At 40.0% G+C, this 18,361-nt stretch overlaps 1 protein-coding gene across 4 annotated transcripts; it reads left to right on the top strand.

Moving 5' to 3' along the window:
• The first annotated feature begins 96 nt into the window (after positions 1 to 96).
• Positions 97 to 17,947, top strand: DNAL1 (dynein axonemal light chain 1). 4 transcript variants are annotated; one of them, XM_054828295.1, is made up of 8 exons: positions 97 to 255; positions 3,080 to 3,118; positions 5,932 to 6,041; positions 6,723 to 6,778; positions 9,542 to 9,597; positions 10,819 to 10,945; positions 11,358 to 11,504; positions 13,919 to 17,947. In XM_054828295.1, the coding sequence occupies exons 1-8, from the start codon at positions 253 to 255 to the stop codon at positions 13,963 to 13,965; spliced, it is 585 nt and encodes a 194-aa protein (XP_054684270.1). In that variant the 5' UTR covers positions 97 to 252; the 3' UTR covers positions 13,966 to 17,947. The 4 variants fall into 4 exon arrangements, with proteins under 4 accessions (XP_054684270.1, XP_054684272.1, XP_054684271.1 ...); XM_054828297.1 differs by having other exon boundaries at positions 103 to 255; positions 11,412 to 11,504; positions 13,919 to 17,941; XM_054828296.1 differs by having other exon boundaries at positions 103 to 255; positions 11,361 to 11,504; positions 13,919 to 17,941.
• Positions 17,948 to 18,361: the final 414 nt, after the last annotated feature.

The following is an 18,361-nucleotide window of genomic DNA, read 5'->3' as shown; positions in this document are numbered from 1 at the left end:
TTACCGCTATGATTAGATTCACGAGGGGGGAGGGCGGGAGGACCACCGGGCCCGCCACGTCCCACAATGCGTCGCGGACTGCCCTCTACGCGACTTCCGGGATGGGACTTTCTCTGTGGCAGCGGATCTCTATGATCGCCAGGTGTGGTTGCCTTCGTGCTCGCCTCCCCCACCCCGACGTGTCAGTGGCGCTGCGCATGCGCGGGAGGCGGCTGTGCCATAGCAACCGGAGCGTTAACGGTAGCAACGGCAATGGTGGGTCCCTTCAGTGCCGGCGCGGGCGCCTGGCGGGGAGCGCGCTGGGCCTGCAGGGGTGGCGGCCGGCCTAGCGGCTGCTGGGGAGGCCGGGGGCTTGGGGAGAGGCTGAGCCGGGGCGTCCCCGGGACCTGGCGGTGGCGGCGGCTGGGAGGGGGAACACGACGACTGGGGCCTGCTCGGCGATGGGGAGAGCTGCTGCCGCTTTCTTGGCGCGGTGGGGCGGGAGGGGCCGAGGTGTGTGTGAGCGGCGTCCCCTCAGGGCTGCCCCCGAGCAAGTCCCCGGGCGCCGGCCGTGGCAGTGCCGCTGCCCTGGTGCTGCGTGAGCGGCAGCGCGGAGCCCGAGCCCTTCGCGGCCGGGGCTCCTCTGAGCTGGTCTCTGGCGCCGAGCAGCCCGGGCACGGCATGAGCTGGCCGGAGGGCAGTCCAGTGCTCGGGCGTTGGCTAAGGCGGGGGAGCCGCGTCCTGTTACTCTGCCTTGGAAAAGGGGTATTTCGGGGGCAGATCAAAGTAGTGGGGAGTCTGGGATGCCATCCTCTGCAAACCTGAGTTAGTACGTGGTTTTAAGGCAGTAGCATCTGCGATTACGACACCGATTAGCCTGGTCTCGGTTGCTATGCGATTCTGATTTGCTCTATTTAACATATGAATAAATGTTTGCAAATGAAGGCAAAGTGTCACTGGTTTACTTTTTCTTGGGGGTCTGAATCTTGTAAATACTCTGTGTCCAACAGCCATGTTTTTTGGGGGAAATGTATTTTCTTTTGTTACAACTTTCATATGTACAGGGATGGCGGGTTTTCCCCTTAAGGTATAATGTGTCTTGTTCCTGCCATGTTGATGGTGACAATTTCAGCTGTTGATCACTTGGCATTTTGAATATTTTAAGTAATATTCCTTTAGTCTAAATACCTGTAGCAAATTCTTCAATATGCAGGTAGAGGAACCTTGAAAATAGGCTTCTTGGCAGAAGACGCTGTGATTTATCTACAGAAACTTCCAGTGCACTTCAAAGAACAAACCAAAATCCCTGATATGTGTTATTTTGATAACCCACTATGCTGATTTTCATATTTCCACCAAATGGGATATTACAACAGAAGAAACAAGTCAGCAGAGGTCAGGGAAGAAGCTGCTCCTTGTGTTCACATGGATCACTAGCTTCAAAGCCCAATCCAGTTTTAGGTGTGAGTTTGAAACAGAAGCAGGTGCTGCTCATAGAAATCCATTTCTGTCTTCAACATGAGTGACTGAGATCACGTACCCAAATGCCATAACGATCAGCTACCATAATTTTGAAAAATGCAATGAAGTTCCTGTCCAAAAACCCTGATTAACTGGGAGCCAGCTGTTTTTGCTGGCACACTGGTAGCTGTTAATCGGGTTTCGTGAGGCTGTTGGAGCGTGAATTAGGGACGTGATCTGAACAGGAGGCGGTCATGCAGGTGTTTATGTGCAGCAGACACTGAGGAGATACTGCCATGGCACAAGTTTGCCGGGTCATCTATGATGGGACCTAGAGTAGCTATCAGCCAGTATAGACAGGATTAAAATGAATGCCCATCAGTGGGCAGAAGCAGCTGGAAGATCTGAGGATGCTCAGTGATCTATATGTTTAAATGAAGGCGTATATTGATATCTGAAATGTGTGCTCAGAGCCCTTGGTGTTGCTGGCTCTTAGACTGTTGCTGGGTGTTCAGTGACTGTAGCCATTCTTTTATGCCTCAACTGTTGTCTTTCACCGTTGGGTTCAGGGTTTCCAGCGGTCTGGAGTAAAGTACCCAGCACAAAAGCTCTGTGACAGAGGTGATTGCCTGTGAGATTTTGGGTGGAAGTCAGTTTGTTGGTTTTAACTTTTACAGTAGGGGTTTTTTTGATATCTGATTACCCGAAAGGCTGCTTCTATCCACATAACAGTAGTGCTACGCTGAAGAGCGATAGAGATGCCCAAACTAGAGTCCTCCTGTTTTTGTAGAAAGAAGGCTGTTGATCTTTTTTTGTGAAAGATTGGTCTTTGGAACCTTTGTAATCTGAAAGACATCTTGGAATATGTTTAATGTTTGGGATATATCCTCTATATATTCTCTATGTACTACTGGTTTGGATATCATCATGTGGTTTTGATAAGACTGATGTGAGGCAGAAACGTTGGAGTTGGTGACAACAGAAAGTTGGTCAGTGGGTCAATCCTTTAAAAGCTTTGTAGAGCAGCTCTCAGATTTTTCCTAACTGAATAATACACATTTTCACATCGCATGATGTGAGTCAACATAAAAAGTTTGGAGAAAAACAAATACAAACAATCCAGATTGCTCTTGATTTTTGGCAAGATGTACCATATTTTCCTCAGTGAATCGTAAGAGGCTGTATCATTCTCTCTACTTACAGACTTGCTTTCAGATAGGAACTTGCTAATGCACAGTAATAGAAAGTGTGGGGTTTTAAGAGCATTAGACCACATTTTTCAGTGCAGTAATTTCTTATGTCTTTGAATTTAATTGAATTTCACCATCAAAGCAAACAAGCAGTGTCCTAAAGCAGTGTTCCGTGTGGGGCAAGAGTAAGATCAGGAGAATAACGGCCTCACATGAAACCAATTGATTGCTTCTGAAAAGGCAACCAGGTACCCCAAAAAATAACATTATGGGACACTGCGGGGTTCCAACTTCTTCAGCTCAGCTGGAAGAAGATAATACAGGAAAGGGGCATAGAAAGGTTTAGACAAGCAGGGTGGGGAGAGAGAAGGGAGAGGAGATAGGTTTGCAGTGAACAAGCCAACTACAAATGTGCAATGAATATTCATTTAAATTTGTTTCATTTCTAGGCAAAAGCAACAACTATCAAAGAAGCTCTAGCCAAATGGGTAAGTACTAGAACAATATCTAGCTGCTTTGCAGTAGTCTGTGGCATGGGTTTTGACTGTATTCAGCTAAATTTATTTTTCAAACTTATTGTAAGAAATATGTTTGCTTGAAACATCTGCTATAAGAAGTTTCACGAAGTAAAAATGTTACCATTATTATTGAAGTGTAATACATTCTGTTGGACTTTGTGTGTGTTCTCGTTAAATTGATATGGCTGGTCAAGGTGAGTGTTTTGCTCTCCTGCCTTGTTCTGCTGAATATGCATTGACATAAGGCCCGAGGCTACAAAGATATTTAAAGTTGGGGATGTCTTATGTTTTAATTATGCTCTGTTCATTTAACCTGAGTGCAGCCCTTCCCACAGAATAAACAAGTATGAAATTCTCACCATACTGAAGTCAGTGAAACTATTGTCTTTTAACATATTGTCCCTCATATTGTGCAAAGCTTAACTCAGAATGAGTTTCTTGCTGGTTTTTCATCTTAAAGTACTGTGTTAATACAGACAGTCATTTGGGGCAGTGACTGACCTGGTCTTGGAGCCGTCTAGAAAGCTGTTTGTTGGCAAGGACATGGATGTAATGTCAAATGATGGTATAGGATGCTCGATGCTCTGGGGTCCGGTTCACAGTCCAGTAAAACCAGTGAGAATCTTTCCCCAGTCTCAGTGAATTTTAGGTTAGGGCACAGATGTGCTGTTCGGTATACATGCGCTTTCTCGCTAGTTCTGGCCAGCTGCTAGAGCAAGAGTTTATAAATGTTTTGGTCTCTAGAAGATCTGGATATGAGGCAGTGTCGGCAGGTACGGTTGAAGGCCAGAAGATCTGTACCATCAGCCCAAGATACTAGTCTGTAATTGAAGACTACGTCCTTTTTGAATTTTGTGATTGTTTAGTACCTTCAGGATTTCAGGGGGTTTATTCAGTTATGTTGGTACATCCCACAAACTTCAGTCCTGCTGTCCTAATAAGAACTAGAATGCAACAGCTTGTGGACATTAGCATTACTAAAGGTGTGAACTGAGTATTAAAAACTTTTGCTTTTCCTCCCTCACTCTTTCTGCCCTCCAAAGCCTCAACCTCGTGTTTCTTATTAAAGATTTATTTTCTGTTTGCTCCTCTGTCGCATGTCTCTTAGGGATAATAGACCTGTGTCAGTGAGTTTCCATGAATGTTAGGCATGAAGTGCTGAATTTGCTTTTCTGTTCACATTGTTGGGGGTGGGTCTAAATCTTCCTTTTACTACTCCTAATCTGGGTCCATGTGATTTGTAAAATTGGATCTGGTGGTGTGTTGCATTCCGGATGTTTTTCTTCCCTTTGACAACTTTAACTTAGCAAACATGTAACCCGTTCTTAAAAAAGTGTCTTTTCTACCTGTGGTTTCTCTGTGGCTTATTGTGGTCATTCAGCTGACCTTTCTTCCAGAAGTGTGCGGCAATCAGGATGAATCTTCTTCCTGCAAGTGCTCACTGCTGGCCGCGGTCTGTGTTGGAAGCTTGCTCTCTTTCATGTTTTTAAGAAAAAAAATTTATTTGTTGGTATAAACTAATAGATTATAAACTGAGTATAAATGCAAATAGATACAATGTTGTTCTTAGAAAAGAAAATGGAAGTTTCACGTTTATATAGTGACTTGGTTTGAACACATTCACCATATTCTAGCAAAACATCTGACATGCTTATTTGCTAAATTGCTAAATATGAGTAAAAATATTATCACACTGAATTTGGACAGAAATTGGAATATAAATAAATGCACAAGGCAACATGCTAATTTTTTATTAAATTAAATTCCCTAAAGTATTTTGGGAATAATAATGTTATCAAAACCTGGTCTTGTGCTGTGGGATTCTTAAAGACTTCTGGGATGCAATTAATTTCATTACAAAGTAGCCGTATAAACCAGGCCAGACCTCAGCTATCTCACTTTTCAGTAGCTGCATAAAAATGGGGGAGAAAACAAGAGTCCTTGTTTTGAAAGTGCCAAGTAGATTTCTCCTTTGTTAATGGACCTCCAGTCCTCCCACTGAACACTGAGTGAATTGACAGAACGCTCCCTTTGTGCTGTCAGGAGGCAGCTGTCAAAACTGGTGGTGCCATCACTTCAGAATTTTAAACGATTTAATAGACTATATTTTTTAATGAACCCAAATGCTGAAGCTATGACCTTTTTCTAAAGCTCTGAACTTTATTTATTTAATATAGAAAATTATCAACCTAGATTGTAAATAGGAAATTTGTCTTTTGCTGTATTCTCTAAAGTGTGACATCTTCCCCTACTCTTTTTAGTGGCTAATTAGAAATTGATTTTTTATTTTAGATTCTTAACTCTGTGAATCTGTTGAGGTTCTCCCCCAAAACGTACTCCCCCTTGTTCAGTTTGTGTTGTGAGTTAGGTGTGAGTTCTGAGTTCTCTGAGTGAAGTTAAGAATCGACTCCTGCAACAGATTGGACCTAGTTGAGGCTCCTATATGTCAGTGTCCATGGAAGTACCTTCATTCCGAATTTTAAACCTTTTTGTGGCAGAGGACACCCTAATTAAATTGCTCAAGTGTAACACAACTGTTTTTAAAAGCATATGTAATGTATAAGTTCTTTTGATATCTTGAAAATAAGCTAGCTTTCCCCTCTTCATGCTACGCCAGCAGGAATCTTGATAAAGTATTCAAAATGGTTTCTCTTTTCTGTAATATCTTTTAGTAGTATATTGGAATTACTTCTATAGTAATTACTTTTATAGTAATTTTTTAGCATAGTCATTTTTAGTAATTGCATGTAGCAGTGAGCCTCTTTACCTTCTCTTTTCTTTAGGAAGAAAAAAATGGCCAGAAGGCTTCAGAGGCAAAGGAGGTGAAACTGTACGGTCAGATTCCTCCTGTAGAGAAGATGGATGAATCTCTCTCCACACTTGTTAACTGCGAGTAAGTTCAGTTAAAAACAAATTGGAAACCAAACATTCTCTTCGCTTTTTATGAATTTTCAGTTTTTCTGCTGTTGGCTGTGCAAATTTACTGTGTATTTACTATGTTTAAGTGTGGCCTTCAAAGCAGCAACTTTCTCTTTTTCTCAGCTAAGCTTCTCTTTCCACACACAGTTCCACTTTTTAATTCTAAGATCCCTGTCACTTAACTGAGAAGATGTTAGGGTAGATTCTGTATTGATATTTGTCCCCAGAAAATTGGTATACTGTTTATCACTATATAATTACAGGTCCATGTTTGGTGTCTTATCAGCTAACTGGCACATTTATGATCCATTCCAAAATTTATGCAAAAAAAAAAAAAGGAGACCTAACCAGGACTTTCAGAAAGAAATTAGAGCCATTTCAGAAATAAACGTCCATGCGTTTGTTAAGGCTAGGCATAAAAAGATAATCCAATATGTCATGTAAGTCAGTCATGGTACTTTCCCAGAAGCTAAATAAAATTACAGAAGTCTTGATGGTTTGAGGATATTTTGAGTCTGTGTACCCATCCAGTTAGTTTACTTTCTAATGTGAGAAGAATAGATAATTATTTCTAATGCAGTGGTGTTTGGACATTGAACTCTGCTGATATAGTGATCCCTTGTATACTGTGAATTGATTATTCTTGCTTTTAAAGGAAACTATCGCTGTCTACAAACTGCATTGAAAGAATCGCCAACTTGAACAGCCTAAGTAAGTGACAAGCCAGTGATTGATTATGTTTGTTTTCTAGTTGGATGGGACATACACCGTAATTTGTTAACTGTGTCCAGTTTTATACCTATTCTTATCCTTTTTAATTCCTTCCTTTTAGAAAATTACAAGTGACCTTTAAAATTGTCAGTCTTACCGGAGAATGCATGTTTAGCAATAATGGAGTATTAAAGTACATATCCCTGTGCATTAGCCTTGGCAGTTGACTCACTGTGTAAGTTTTTTTAAAAATCCACTCAGAAAGCACCTTTGTAGCTTCCAGCGGGCCTGAGTTGTGATAATCAAAACCCAATCAGTTTTAGAGTGATTTAATGACCAATTTCCATGCTCATGATAGAGAGAGTCTGCAGTTCAACAACTCTGTAATTGTGGTATTGGTTGGAGTGAGGTTGGAGCATTGTAGATCTGGATGGAAAAATACCATTCCACTTTGCAGAGGATTTGGAAATTGGTTTGATTTTGTTCTTACTTGAAAGGGATGTGCCATCTGTCTAGAAGTGGAACTGAACTTTTATTTCATGGGCAGCTGTCTATGACACCTTGAAATTCATTAGTTTACTGACTTTAGGACAGAGGTCTTAATGGTCAGTCCTCAAGACTTTGACTGTGTGGCATGAGGCTGGCAAGGAGCTGCAGGATTTGGGCTGGAGCTTCCAGGCTTTTCCGTCCCCATCGAATTGCCAGGTGGAATGACAAGGAACCTGGAATCCCATCCTCTCCAACTACCCGCCAATGGGGCTGTCGGGGAGCTTGATGAACTCACTTTTTTTCATAATATGCTTAGACTTCAAGAAATTTGCAAATACTAATCAGGGAAAAAAATTTCTGGTAGTCTTTCCAAATAACTGTACTGTAGTATTTCAATTTGAGTAATTCTATCATGAGCAAAAAATATATAAAATTTTATATAAAAAATGCACTTTATATAAAAGTGAAACCAACAACATTTTTAGTGGGATAAAACATTAAAATCCTTTAAAGCACCTTAAATATTTATATTAATAAAATGTAGAATCAAAACATCCAATCTGTACCAAATATTTGATCCTAAAGCCAGACAAACTGGAACTATGTGGTCTGTCTCTTAAAGGTGCAGAGTATGAGGAATTCACCATCTCTATGGGCTCCTGTGAAAGAGAGAGAAAGCAGTGCTTATAGCTGTGAAAAACAACCCAGTAATTATTACATATTTGGTTTTGCTCATTGCAGAGAGGAAGCTGAGAAATCCTTTTAAGCATCTGCAGTCTTTTCAAATTAGTATTGATGTATATACCTGATATTGTAGTTACGTTGAGTAGATAATTCTGTGTAAAGGATCACACCCCTGTATCCGTACATGTGAGGAAGATGTTTTAGATGACAGCAACAAGTGTTAGTTTTGTGTTTTAGAGAGTGTAAATGTTCTACGAGGGAGATCTTTCTTCCTTTAATATATAGAATATCTCAGAACAAGAGTAAATAAAACAGTAACAGCAGCTAGAATTTTAAGGCATGGCTTTTTAAGCAAGCTGTCATTTTTGTATTTGTACGTATCCTTTCATTTCTTAAAAATTTCCAAAGCTAGTGCAAACTTATGTAAACGTGAGTTACAGGGAGAATGGCTGGCTAGACCAGAAGTGCTGTCCCCTCTGGATGGGGATCCTTAGAGATGTTCTGGAGAATATTAGCTGTAGTAGGCTTCAGACTTACTGGTTATCATTCTTCATTTTTTGAGCATGGTCATGTTGTGTTTAAAAAGAAAAAGAATTCTCATTGTGCCTCAACTTTTAAATCAAAACTAATCTTCCTGGTTTCCAGTATTTGCCAGGTGTGGTTTTATCAGGTGTGGTTTCAGCCCTGCATTTCTTGAGACAGAACATACAACTATCTATTCTAGATCAGCCTTGAATCTTCATCTGTAGCAATGTCTAGCCACTGCATGTGCTGTCTGTGGAGTATCTGTTGCTACTTGGCTGGATCTTTCATTGGTCTCGCCATTAATTATTGTACCATCTATTTTCAATCATTATGCATGCAAGAGCAAAACAAGATTGTTAAGTATTTCATCCTTAATGCAGTTAAGGGTTAAAACATTCATGAAAGGTATAGCTCCAAAGTTAACCCAGCTACATGCTGCAACTCAGTTTGTTTATTTACACCTGCCAGAAAGCTTGTGTGAAAAGTGAAAATGAGTTATACAAAAAGACTGCTATTTTGTGATAGCTTTGAGTTACACTAGTATTACACTAGACCCCAGTAAGAACAGCTCACTTGGAAAGGAGTTTTGTCTGGGTGCTAGACTAAGTTGAAATGTCTCTCATCAGACTTCTGTAAGGCAGCTTATATGCTGCCTCTATTATAGATATCATATCTGCTGCCTTAAAATAAGATTGGAACAACTTTTGCCTGGAGAAGAAGGGATAGGAGCTATGTAAGATCAAAACTAGCAAGTTAGCAGTTAGAGTTCAGGTGCAAGGTGAAATAATAATTTTTATTCAGTATCTATCTGGACCGAATTTCAACTAGGTAACCTAGACATGAGCAGCTCTGTATTCATGAGCATGTTTCGGAGCTGTGCACTGCATCCATTCCTGATGATCTGTGTTGGTGAGAAGGTTTTGTTTCTATTACGTCGTTCTTTCTTAAGACAGCCTGTTCAGAGTGCAGTTTGTTTCTAAGTAAAATACGGCATTTTACCTGGCTTACAGCATCTTCTTATATTAAAAAAAAAAATAACAAGAAACTTTCTTTTATCTATTACAGAAAATTTGAGGATTCTGTCTTTGGGAAGAAATAACATAAAGAACTTGAATGGATTGGTATGCCTTTCGTAGTTCTTCACTAACAAAATGGAGTGCTATCTGGAATGTGGGATAATTTCCCTACGTGCATAAAAGTCTTTGCTGAGTTTACATTATTGCCTAACCATTTGTTCTCGCCTTGCACTATGATCTGTTCACCCTCTTACACATTGATTCTGAATTTTCAGGTAGTCTTTCTCTTTTTTTGTTTAAACACTCTTCATGTTTAGAGATTCTTCAGGGTTAATTTCCTACATAAAAGAATCTTAGAAAGAGAGATTTCATTGTCTTTGACAAAGATGAGCAGAACTTCTATTTGAAAATTGTCTGCCTGTAAAGCCCTTTAAATTCCGCTGACTTTACATGAAAACAATTCCTACAGATGTTTTGCATGAGGAATTTTCTACCTGAAGATACTTAGGCTATGCTGCTTTACTACAAATATTGGCAGTCCTATGAACACATACTTCATGAGAGTCTGTCCTTTTTATGTTAACTGGCACATGGGGCAATATGGCTTTAGGGGAGAAGATGATGGCAGGACTAAGTCTACCAGGTAGGGGAAAACTTGTTGAGGGAAAAATTGGAACAATTTTGTTACATTTGAATAAGGACAGAAGAACTTTTTTTCAATCAACTTTTTTTTTTAATGAATATAGAAATTCTTTTCTTCCTCAATAGATACTGTATGTTTCTCCTGCAGAATGTTTCTCTTCAAAGCTATTCGCACCTTCAGAGATGCCATATCTCTTAAGTGTGAAATGCAGAGTCAATGTGTAATGGCTGGTTTAAAAAAACCTCTCTTGTGAGAGAATTATGAAAGCAACTTGTGGCTGACAGGTACAAACATACATGCAACCTGAAATGAATCGTTCCCTCATATTGTATAAAACCCCCTCTAAAGGAGTTGTCGAATTGCATTCACTTCATGTATACTTGCAGTGCACAAGCAGCCAAATTTGTCTCCTCTGCCCCTATGCCTTACGAACAACTACTCCAGCCAGCTATTCCTTGTCTTATTCTAACATCATCATTTCTGTCCTCCTAAATATATTTCAGATCCTTTGCTCTTAATTCTCATGAGTATTTATCATGCATAATTAGGGACCTGCTTAAAAGGAAATGAGAACCATACCTTAGTATTTTCTCACATGAGGTGAGCTGTAAGGCGAGAAGAGAGAATCTGAAGAATCAGGGAGATAGACTTCCACTTACCTGAGTAGTCCTGTCATTTTCCAGGAGGCAGTTGCAGAGACCTTAGAGGAGCTGTGGATCTCATACAACTTCATCGAGAAACTGAGGGGTATCCGTGTAATGAAGAAACTGAAGGTTCTTTATATGTCAAACAATTTGGTGAAAGACTGGGGTAAGCCACGCCTCTCTATTCTGTAACCTCTCCTGTAGTATGGCGAATGCATGAGTTAAGTCGCCAAGTGAAAAATAGTTCTGTTTGTTACAGAGCTTCGAGTCTCACTGATGAGCCTGCAGACTTGCGCTGAATCCCTAAATATCCACTCATGCAAGAGAGTAAAAATAGTTAGAATATTGAATTTACTTCTAAGCCCAATGGAGTTTGTTCTTTGAATCATCTTTCTCGACTTCTTTTAAAATGCATACCTGTTCTTTACCCTGATACCAGTTCAAGCCAAAGCGATCCCTATCCTGTTGTATCTATCCCGTGCTATTTATGTTTGCACTGAGTTTGAAAGGCAGGCTTGGTGCAGATGTACTTTCCATGTTCCACAATCTGGTTGGTGTTTTCACCTTTGTGGTTGCAGCAGAGTTTGTGAGACTGGCAGAGCTGCCATTACTAGAGGATCTGGTGTTTGTAGGCAATCCACTACAAGAGAAATACGCCTCTGATCAGAAGAACAATTGGATTGAAGAAGCAACCAAACGGGTACCCAAGCTGAAAAAGCTGGATGGTGAGTTTGGGGCATGAGGCAATTGGTGTGAGTTAACAGCTAGATATAAAGGCAACCACAGGGAAATGAATCATGACCTCAGAAATTCACCCGTGTGCCCATGTAATTAATATTCCTCCCTCCTCTCTTTGGAGTTATTCAGAAGTAGTTATTCAGACCCTGGCTGCCAGATCTTCTGAGAGTGTCTGATGGATTTTGGAGTGTTAAATCCAAGTGGTCCTGGCAGCCTACAGGTGGGCCTTACTCCTGAAGTCATACAGTCAAATAGTTTTAGCATATCACTAATAGGGAACTGAAAAATTTAGCATTAAAAAAGTTAAGGCTTTCATCTGCCAAGTGAAATTACAGTTTTCCCAGCCAATTTGATTTACAGTTTTCCCAACAGAAGAGGGTGACATGGGGGAATGGGGATAGGCAGGGATATGCCCTGTTTCACTTCTGGTGCAAGGGCAGTTTCCAAAACTTTGAGCAAGTTTCCTAAATGCCTGAATATCCCCCTCTTGTCACTGCAGTAAGCCTCAATTTGTGAGCTGTCCTCTCCTTTTTAAGTCTCAGGTATGAAAATATATTAAAGATTAGTGGCTAAAAGTGAGAGAATTTTAACATCTATTTTTAAATATGTTTATTTCTATTAATGGAGATATTCGCCGTTCACTATTATCCCCTGTTTACTGAAGCAAGGAAGAGGAGAGCAGGACTGGTAACACCAATAAAAGGGCAGAGTAGCAGCAGGGAAGGTACGAGTGTAGGGATAGCAACAAGAGGATAGCATCAGTACAGGGAGCAACAGGTGGGAAATTGGAGCCAGATCAGCTGAAGTAGTAAGAATTATTAGGAAGTGGAAGCCTGGTGAGAGAAGTGTACTGCTATGAAGGATGGCCTGCAGTAGTCCATTTGCTGCTGTAGTAGGAAACATTTTGAGAGTGAAACAAAAAATGGACGAGGACAAGAGTGTCCTTGTTAGTGTAAGGGTTAGACCCTTAGTTACTTAAGCATTCCTGCAGCCTGGAGCAATGGCCAGCTCTGAATTAGGCAGGTACATTTCATCTGCAATGTAGAAAGAGAGGATGATATTTAAGGAAGGAAACCACAAAACCCAGAATGTTGACTGAAAGAGATGTCAGAAATGCTCTAACTGGCCATAAGGTTCATGCTGTCACTGTCCCAGGATCCTGTCATGTTCATGTACTATATGTGAGATCACTAATATAGGGACCTCAAAATTATTGAAATGGTTGAAGATGTTCTGGACAAAAATAAGCACTGAAGGTCTCTTTCAGCAGGTAGGTGTCTCCTTTTTGTTAGTTCCTCTGCAGGAACCCTGCTCAGCAGTTAGGTGCCTAAAGCACAACAGAAACCAGGCTCTGGTGGTTTGATTTTCCGTTTCCTACCCATGAAAAAACAAACACAGCACCCCGATCTTACAGTAAGCAAAGGGCTCTCACCACAAAGTGTCACCATAGTTCAAGTCTCTGCCTCAAGCTGAGCAAAGCATCAGTATGACCCAGTTCCCACTACCCAGGTGACAGCGCAGCTGACTGAACATACACCTTCACGCCCCTGCTGTTCTTGTACTAGTTATCTAGATGTGTATCTGATTGTACTGTTTCAGCGTGCTGTGAGCTTACCTGTACTATTGGGGTTTGCTACTGTGGGGAAAAGTTATAACTTCATAAACATTTTTGGGGGGGTTATTAGAATTTCAGCTTATTTTAAATTCATGAACACATCATTGTGAGGCGGTGTGAACCCTGCAGACTGCCACAGTCTGGGGTGCCCTTGCTCAACATAGCAGTTAGATAGTGATTTTTTTTTTTTTTTAAAGTACTCAAGGAGTGGGTATAGACTATGGCGCTACTGTGCAGTGCAGCTTTGTTCCATGACGTCTAAGTTGTCGCTAAGAGATGTGACCATATTGCTTCTTGGATCCACATTAATATAATTGTATTTTGTAGTCTGGACATCCTAGTCAGGAATCAGTGAGGAGGTATCCCATACTAATTGGTCATGTATGTTGTGGAAATAGCAGCACAAAGTAGGGCCCAACAAGAGAAGGGTTGGTAGCAGTTGAACCGACACAGTGCATCTCCAAGCGACCAAGTTAGGCTGATCTTTGCAGGTCCTGCTTTAGTACCTTTTTTATCCCCTGTTACACAAGAAGTTGGAAAAACATCCAACAGAAGATCTCATCAGTTGAAGGCTTGTCTAGTTAAGAGCAGTCCAGGTATGGAAAAGTTCACATCAGTTAGAAGCAGTAGCAGGAAATTCAACTCTCTCCTCTTTCTGCCAATCCAACTCTTTCTGACAGTCCAGATTAGCTTTCAGGTATATCAGTATTAACGATATCTTTCGCTGCATAATCTATCTGTAAATCTTTGCAGATTTTTTTTTTTCCTTTCTTTTTTTTCTCTTAGGTATCCTAGTTATTAAACAAGAAGAAGATGAAGAAGGAGCAAACTGATGACACTTTCTTGTTGGGTATTTAATTATTTAAGTAACTCCAGATAGCTCGGCACATAGAACTTTTATATAAATGTTTGTTTTGGAAAAAATCTTTGGGCAATTTTTAAAAGACCAGCTTGTCTCCACAGTCTCTCACCCAAAGAGTTAGTTACCAAAATTCGGACACACTGATTTTGTCAAGCTTATGACATCTTCTGTAGGGACCAGTGGAGCTGAGTTTATCTGCTGTTTGGCTAGCCAGAGATCTTTACCTAAACTAATACATAGCTATTTTTAATCCTTGATTAGTGGTGCTCGTTATTCACTCTTGGGTTATAACAGAACCATTTTAGCTTGTTAGGTGCAGCTGGCCAACATTATCATTGGAAACACTGAGGCCAAAAGAACAATGCTGTGATTTAGAGACACATTACAGGCTTTGTTGTGTTTAATTTTTGTCTTGGGAGTCCCTCAATATTTTAAATATGGGAGTTTGCCTTTTCACCCCCTTAACTGTTCTGCCAAACAGGCCCAGTAGTTGTGGACCTACGCACAAAAAAAGCATTGGTCTGATGATCGCTTGTTACTGGCCTAAAGTTTTGACTTGGGCTTCTTGCCTTGAAACTCAAGTGCATTGCTCAGGCGGCCACATGTAACATATTTTTATTTATTTTGAAGAGGCAATGGGAATTCTTTGCATGGTTTCAGTGAGACTAAAATATCTGCTAGCTTTTTTTTTTTTTTTTGTCTCTTACTAATAAATTATTTTTGATTGGAATAGGCCTATGAGCCTACAGCTGGTTCCTAGTTTTGGTTTGGGTCACTGGTGGACATAACCCTTCTCAGCTCTGCAGTTTTCCTATAACTAAGTAGGCTGATACTAATACAGAAACAAACAGGAAACAAAAGACCTGGGTTTGAGGACAGAAAATTCTTGTTTTGGGGATACTCATTTTTTTATGAAAGCACAGATGTAAGCAGTGAGAGAAAGTGTATGTAGTTAGAGGGGAAGGTGAGATGAGATGAGATGGAAAGTGAGCATTCGGGAAAAAAAGTATTGAAGACATACTAAATGTGCTATATTGCAGGGTAACCAGTTTTAGTAAAGCCCCTTTACATGACAGGTAACTACTTTTGCTGAAAAGCATTAAACAATGATGAAGACATACCTGACTGCACTATTGGATGCAAATACTGGGTTGTGGTTTGGTTTTTTTTCTTATTAGAGAATAGATGAAGTCACGTGAGTTGATTTTTCTGTAGCTTGTTTTTGGTTTTTTTTTTAAAAAAAGCTTTTCTTCTAATTCATGGTACCATCTTTGTTTAAATTAAAATGGCAACAAGCGTACCTGCTGGTTCCAGACAAGGCATAGAAGGGATGGAGGCCAAATGCTCTTAATTATTTTGTTTGTGAAAGTGTGGCAGGAGTTGAAATCTTAGAAGTCATGGTCAGAGATAAAAAGGTGGAATTGGCCCAGACAAGTGGTATTGATCTCAACTCCAGGTATAATTGCAGTAGAAGATAGTTCTTTCTCTAATCAATTTCTAGGTGAACAGTGTGAAGTAGAAGATTACAAGACAATCACAGTTTAGTTTCAATATATTGTTAGTTATTCCATGATTGTTAGAGGAATTCTTAAGCATTCCAACTTAAATTGGCAATTGCTGTTAATGTTCTAGTTTTATTTAGGTTTATTACGTAAAATAAGGTCAAGAGAGCAATAGCAAAAACAGTGGACGTTCTTTACCTAGCACAAACTATTTCCATGCAGCTGTTCTCTTGACCAGAAAGCAGTCTAATTAGCTCACTGGATTTATCTTACAGACGACTTTATATTTGTACACAATTTCTCTTAGAATTATTCTCCTAGCTTTATCATTAGTAAAGGTACCACTGACCAAGAAGCACGATGGGGAGAGGGTATATAGTGACCACCCGTTTCACGTTGGCTTCTTTTAAAACTAAGCCCTTCAGTTCCCTTGCAGCCAATTGCTTTTGGCAAAGTGGGTGTGCATTGGTGGTACTGCTGACCCCATCTGCTTCTGCCTGTGTCAACTGTTAATTAAAGTGTTTTAACGTCAGCCAGAGCTTGAGTGAGGCAAAACTTGACTTCTGAATACCACCAACAAATGGAAATGCCAAATTTCTCTATGTGTTTGGAGGCAGTTTCAGAATAGAGCATGCAGTGCTCTTGTCATAGCGCTTGGCCACAAAGCAAAGTGTTTGAACCTCTGTAGCTGGTCTCTCCTGGCACAGCGTCTGCAAGCATGGTACGTATGGCTAAGTTAGTGCCTCAAATGACATGTGGTGAGCAATGAGCACACAGTCCAATGCCAAGTAATTCTGCTGGTTGATTTTTTAATATCTAAATATGGTCTAAGTCTGTACATTTCTGAAGGTCATGTTAGATACAGCAAATACTCTACTTTGGCTATTTTGGGACAGTCTGAGAGTAGAACAGAAACTTACTGTTCTGAGTGTGTGGCGATGGCTGGAACGAAACACAGCTCCATTGACAAGACATGAGGGATAAGAGCAGTTCCTGGCTCTTGTAAGTGACTAGTACAGGCTATACATATGGGAATCAGTCCAAGAACTATTGCAGTTGTTGATAGAGCTGTGTGTATTGTGTGACCCACTGTCATCAGCTCTTTTCACAGATTAACAGCACAAATTCTCTCTTCTTTTTTTTTTGGGGGGGGCTGCATTATAAATGCCACCAAAAAAAAAAAAATCATTATTGAAGGAATGGGACATCCAGTCTCAGCACAATTCTAATGGCAGTAAGGGACACCTACAAGGTTTCCCTCGCCTTTCACCCTTCATGCTGTGATAAATTAGCATATCATTTAAAATCCTTCTGATAAAAACTGTATGTCAGTGAAACAATACAGTGAGAGAAGAATAAACTGTGGTGCTCATTTGTCAGGAGATGCTTCAGCTCAAAGCTGGGTGGAAGGTTAACGTTGCTTTGCCTGATCAATCATGATTACGCTCAAGAACAAATAAACAACCCCCCCCGAACTTTTCTCCTCCAAAATAAGTAACATTTTCCTAAATTTTAAAATTTGCACTTTAAAATGATGCACTGGATGTGGTGGAAGACATATGCATGTGGTAGAATTAAAGCAGCTGATTTGCATATTGATGGTGCTACACCATGTCATGTATAAGCTAAGAGCGAAGCTCAGCCTGCACCCCCCATAGAGAGCAGCTGAGTAAAATATTGAAAGGCTCAGCTTTGTGTGTTACTCTTTGCTCTTCCCTATCTCACCACATCCAATAAAGTAGTAAGCACATTATTATTCATGGATGAAAAGAGCACCCATGTAAAACTTGCAAGCCATGTGGAAGTTTGCTTTCCCCAGGGAAATTATGGAGGATTAGCATCCACTTTATTCCTTAGAGAAATTCCCTAACATTAAATTAGCGATAGGAAATAGCTAGGGTTTTTTTACTTGCTTGTTAGCACATTGACCTCTCTTCAAAGAGCTGATATATGCAGTGGTTATATTGAAAACTGCTGGAAAAATGTGAGAAGAGACCTGAGAACCAGCAGAGGACTCAGGTTACACTAGAAGTTGACTCATCTAGAAAAATCTTCAAGCAAGAGAGCACTTTCAACATCCCCTTGGGCTATCTTTTGTATACAGTAATTTTGTAGCATGACCAAACTGTTAAATTTGCTGTGTTTAAATTATTTAGGCCTATGTTTATAAATGTTCTTCTGTGAAACTTGTTTAATAATAATATAACATTATTTTATACAAATGTTTTTGGCTGTTGTGTAATGAAATAGTTCAGCTTATGGAGAGCGTTCGGAAATTAAAATTTTGTTCTCATTAAACTTTCCTAGCTGCTCAGGGAGCAATGTATTTATAGCATGTAAATGCTGTTCCATATTGCCTCTCTATTTTAGAATAGAAAATAACTTAGACTTTAAAAATGATGATATATTGTGATCGTTGTCATCTGATACATAAATATTTTTCAATCTTTTAAGACATTGGTTGTCAGACTTTGTTCTTAGGTCCTACGAGAAAAGTCGTCTACTGCTATATGGGGGAAAAATCCAAATAAGTTAAATAAAAGGCTAGTCTTTCTTCACTACAGAAGTACTAATTCACTTTGAATTTAAGTTCTGTTAAGAGCAATATACCATCAATTCCATTAAACTGGGACAAGAGATGGTTAAATGATTAATAAACTTCTGTAATAGAAACTTTAGCCTTCAATAGACAGTGTCACTGAAATGTAATTTCAAAACTCAGTTATAAAAAAAAAAAAAGCTTTCTACCCCATGGTCCACAGCACTCGGGCTCAAAAATGACAAGAGTAGCATCCTGCAGTGATGAAGAATAGCTATGATGCTATTTAGAAACCATATAGGGAATTACTGCAGAATTCCTCACAC

This window comes from Grus americana, chromosome 5 (assembly GCF_028858705.1).
Source record: "Grus americana isolate bGruAme1 chromosome 5, bGruAme1.mat, whole genome shotgun sequence".
Classification (NCBI taxonomy): Eukaryota; Metazoa; Chordata; class Aves; order Gruiformes; family Gruidae; genus Grus; species Grus americana.
This window is presented reverse-complemented; position numbering and strand designations above follow the sequence as displayed.

What these genes read in the sequence shown, in the direction of transcription:
- DNAL1 (XM_054828295.1), top strand. An exon ending in TCCACACTTGTTAACTGCGA is followed by an intron (nt 6,042 to 6,722) that starts GTAAGTTCAGTT and finishes TTGCTTTTAAAG; the next exon opens with GAAACTATCGCTGTCTACAA. An exon ending in CAATTTGGTGAAAGACTGGG is followed by an intron (nt 10,946 to 11,357) that starts GTAAGCCACGCC and finishes TTGTGGTTGCAG; the next exon opens with CAGAGTTTGTGAGACTGGCA.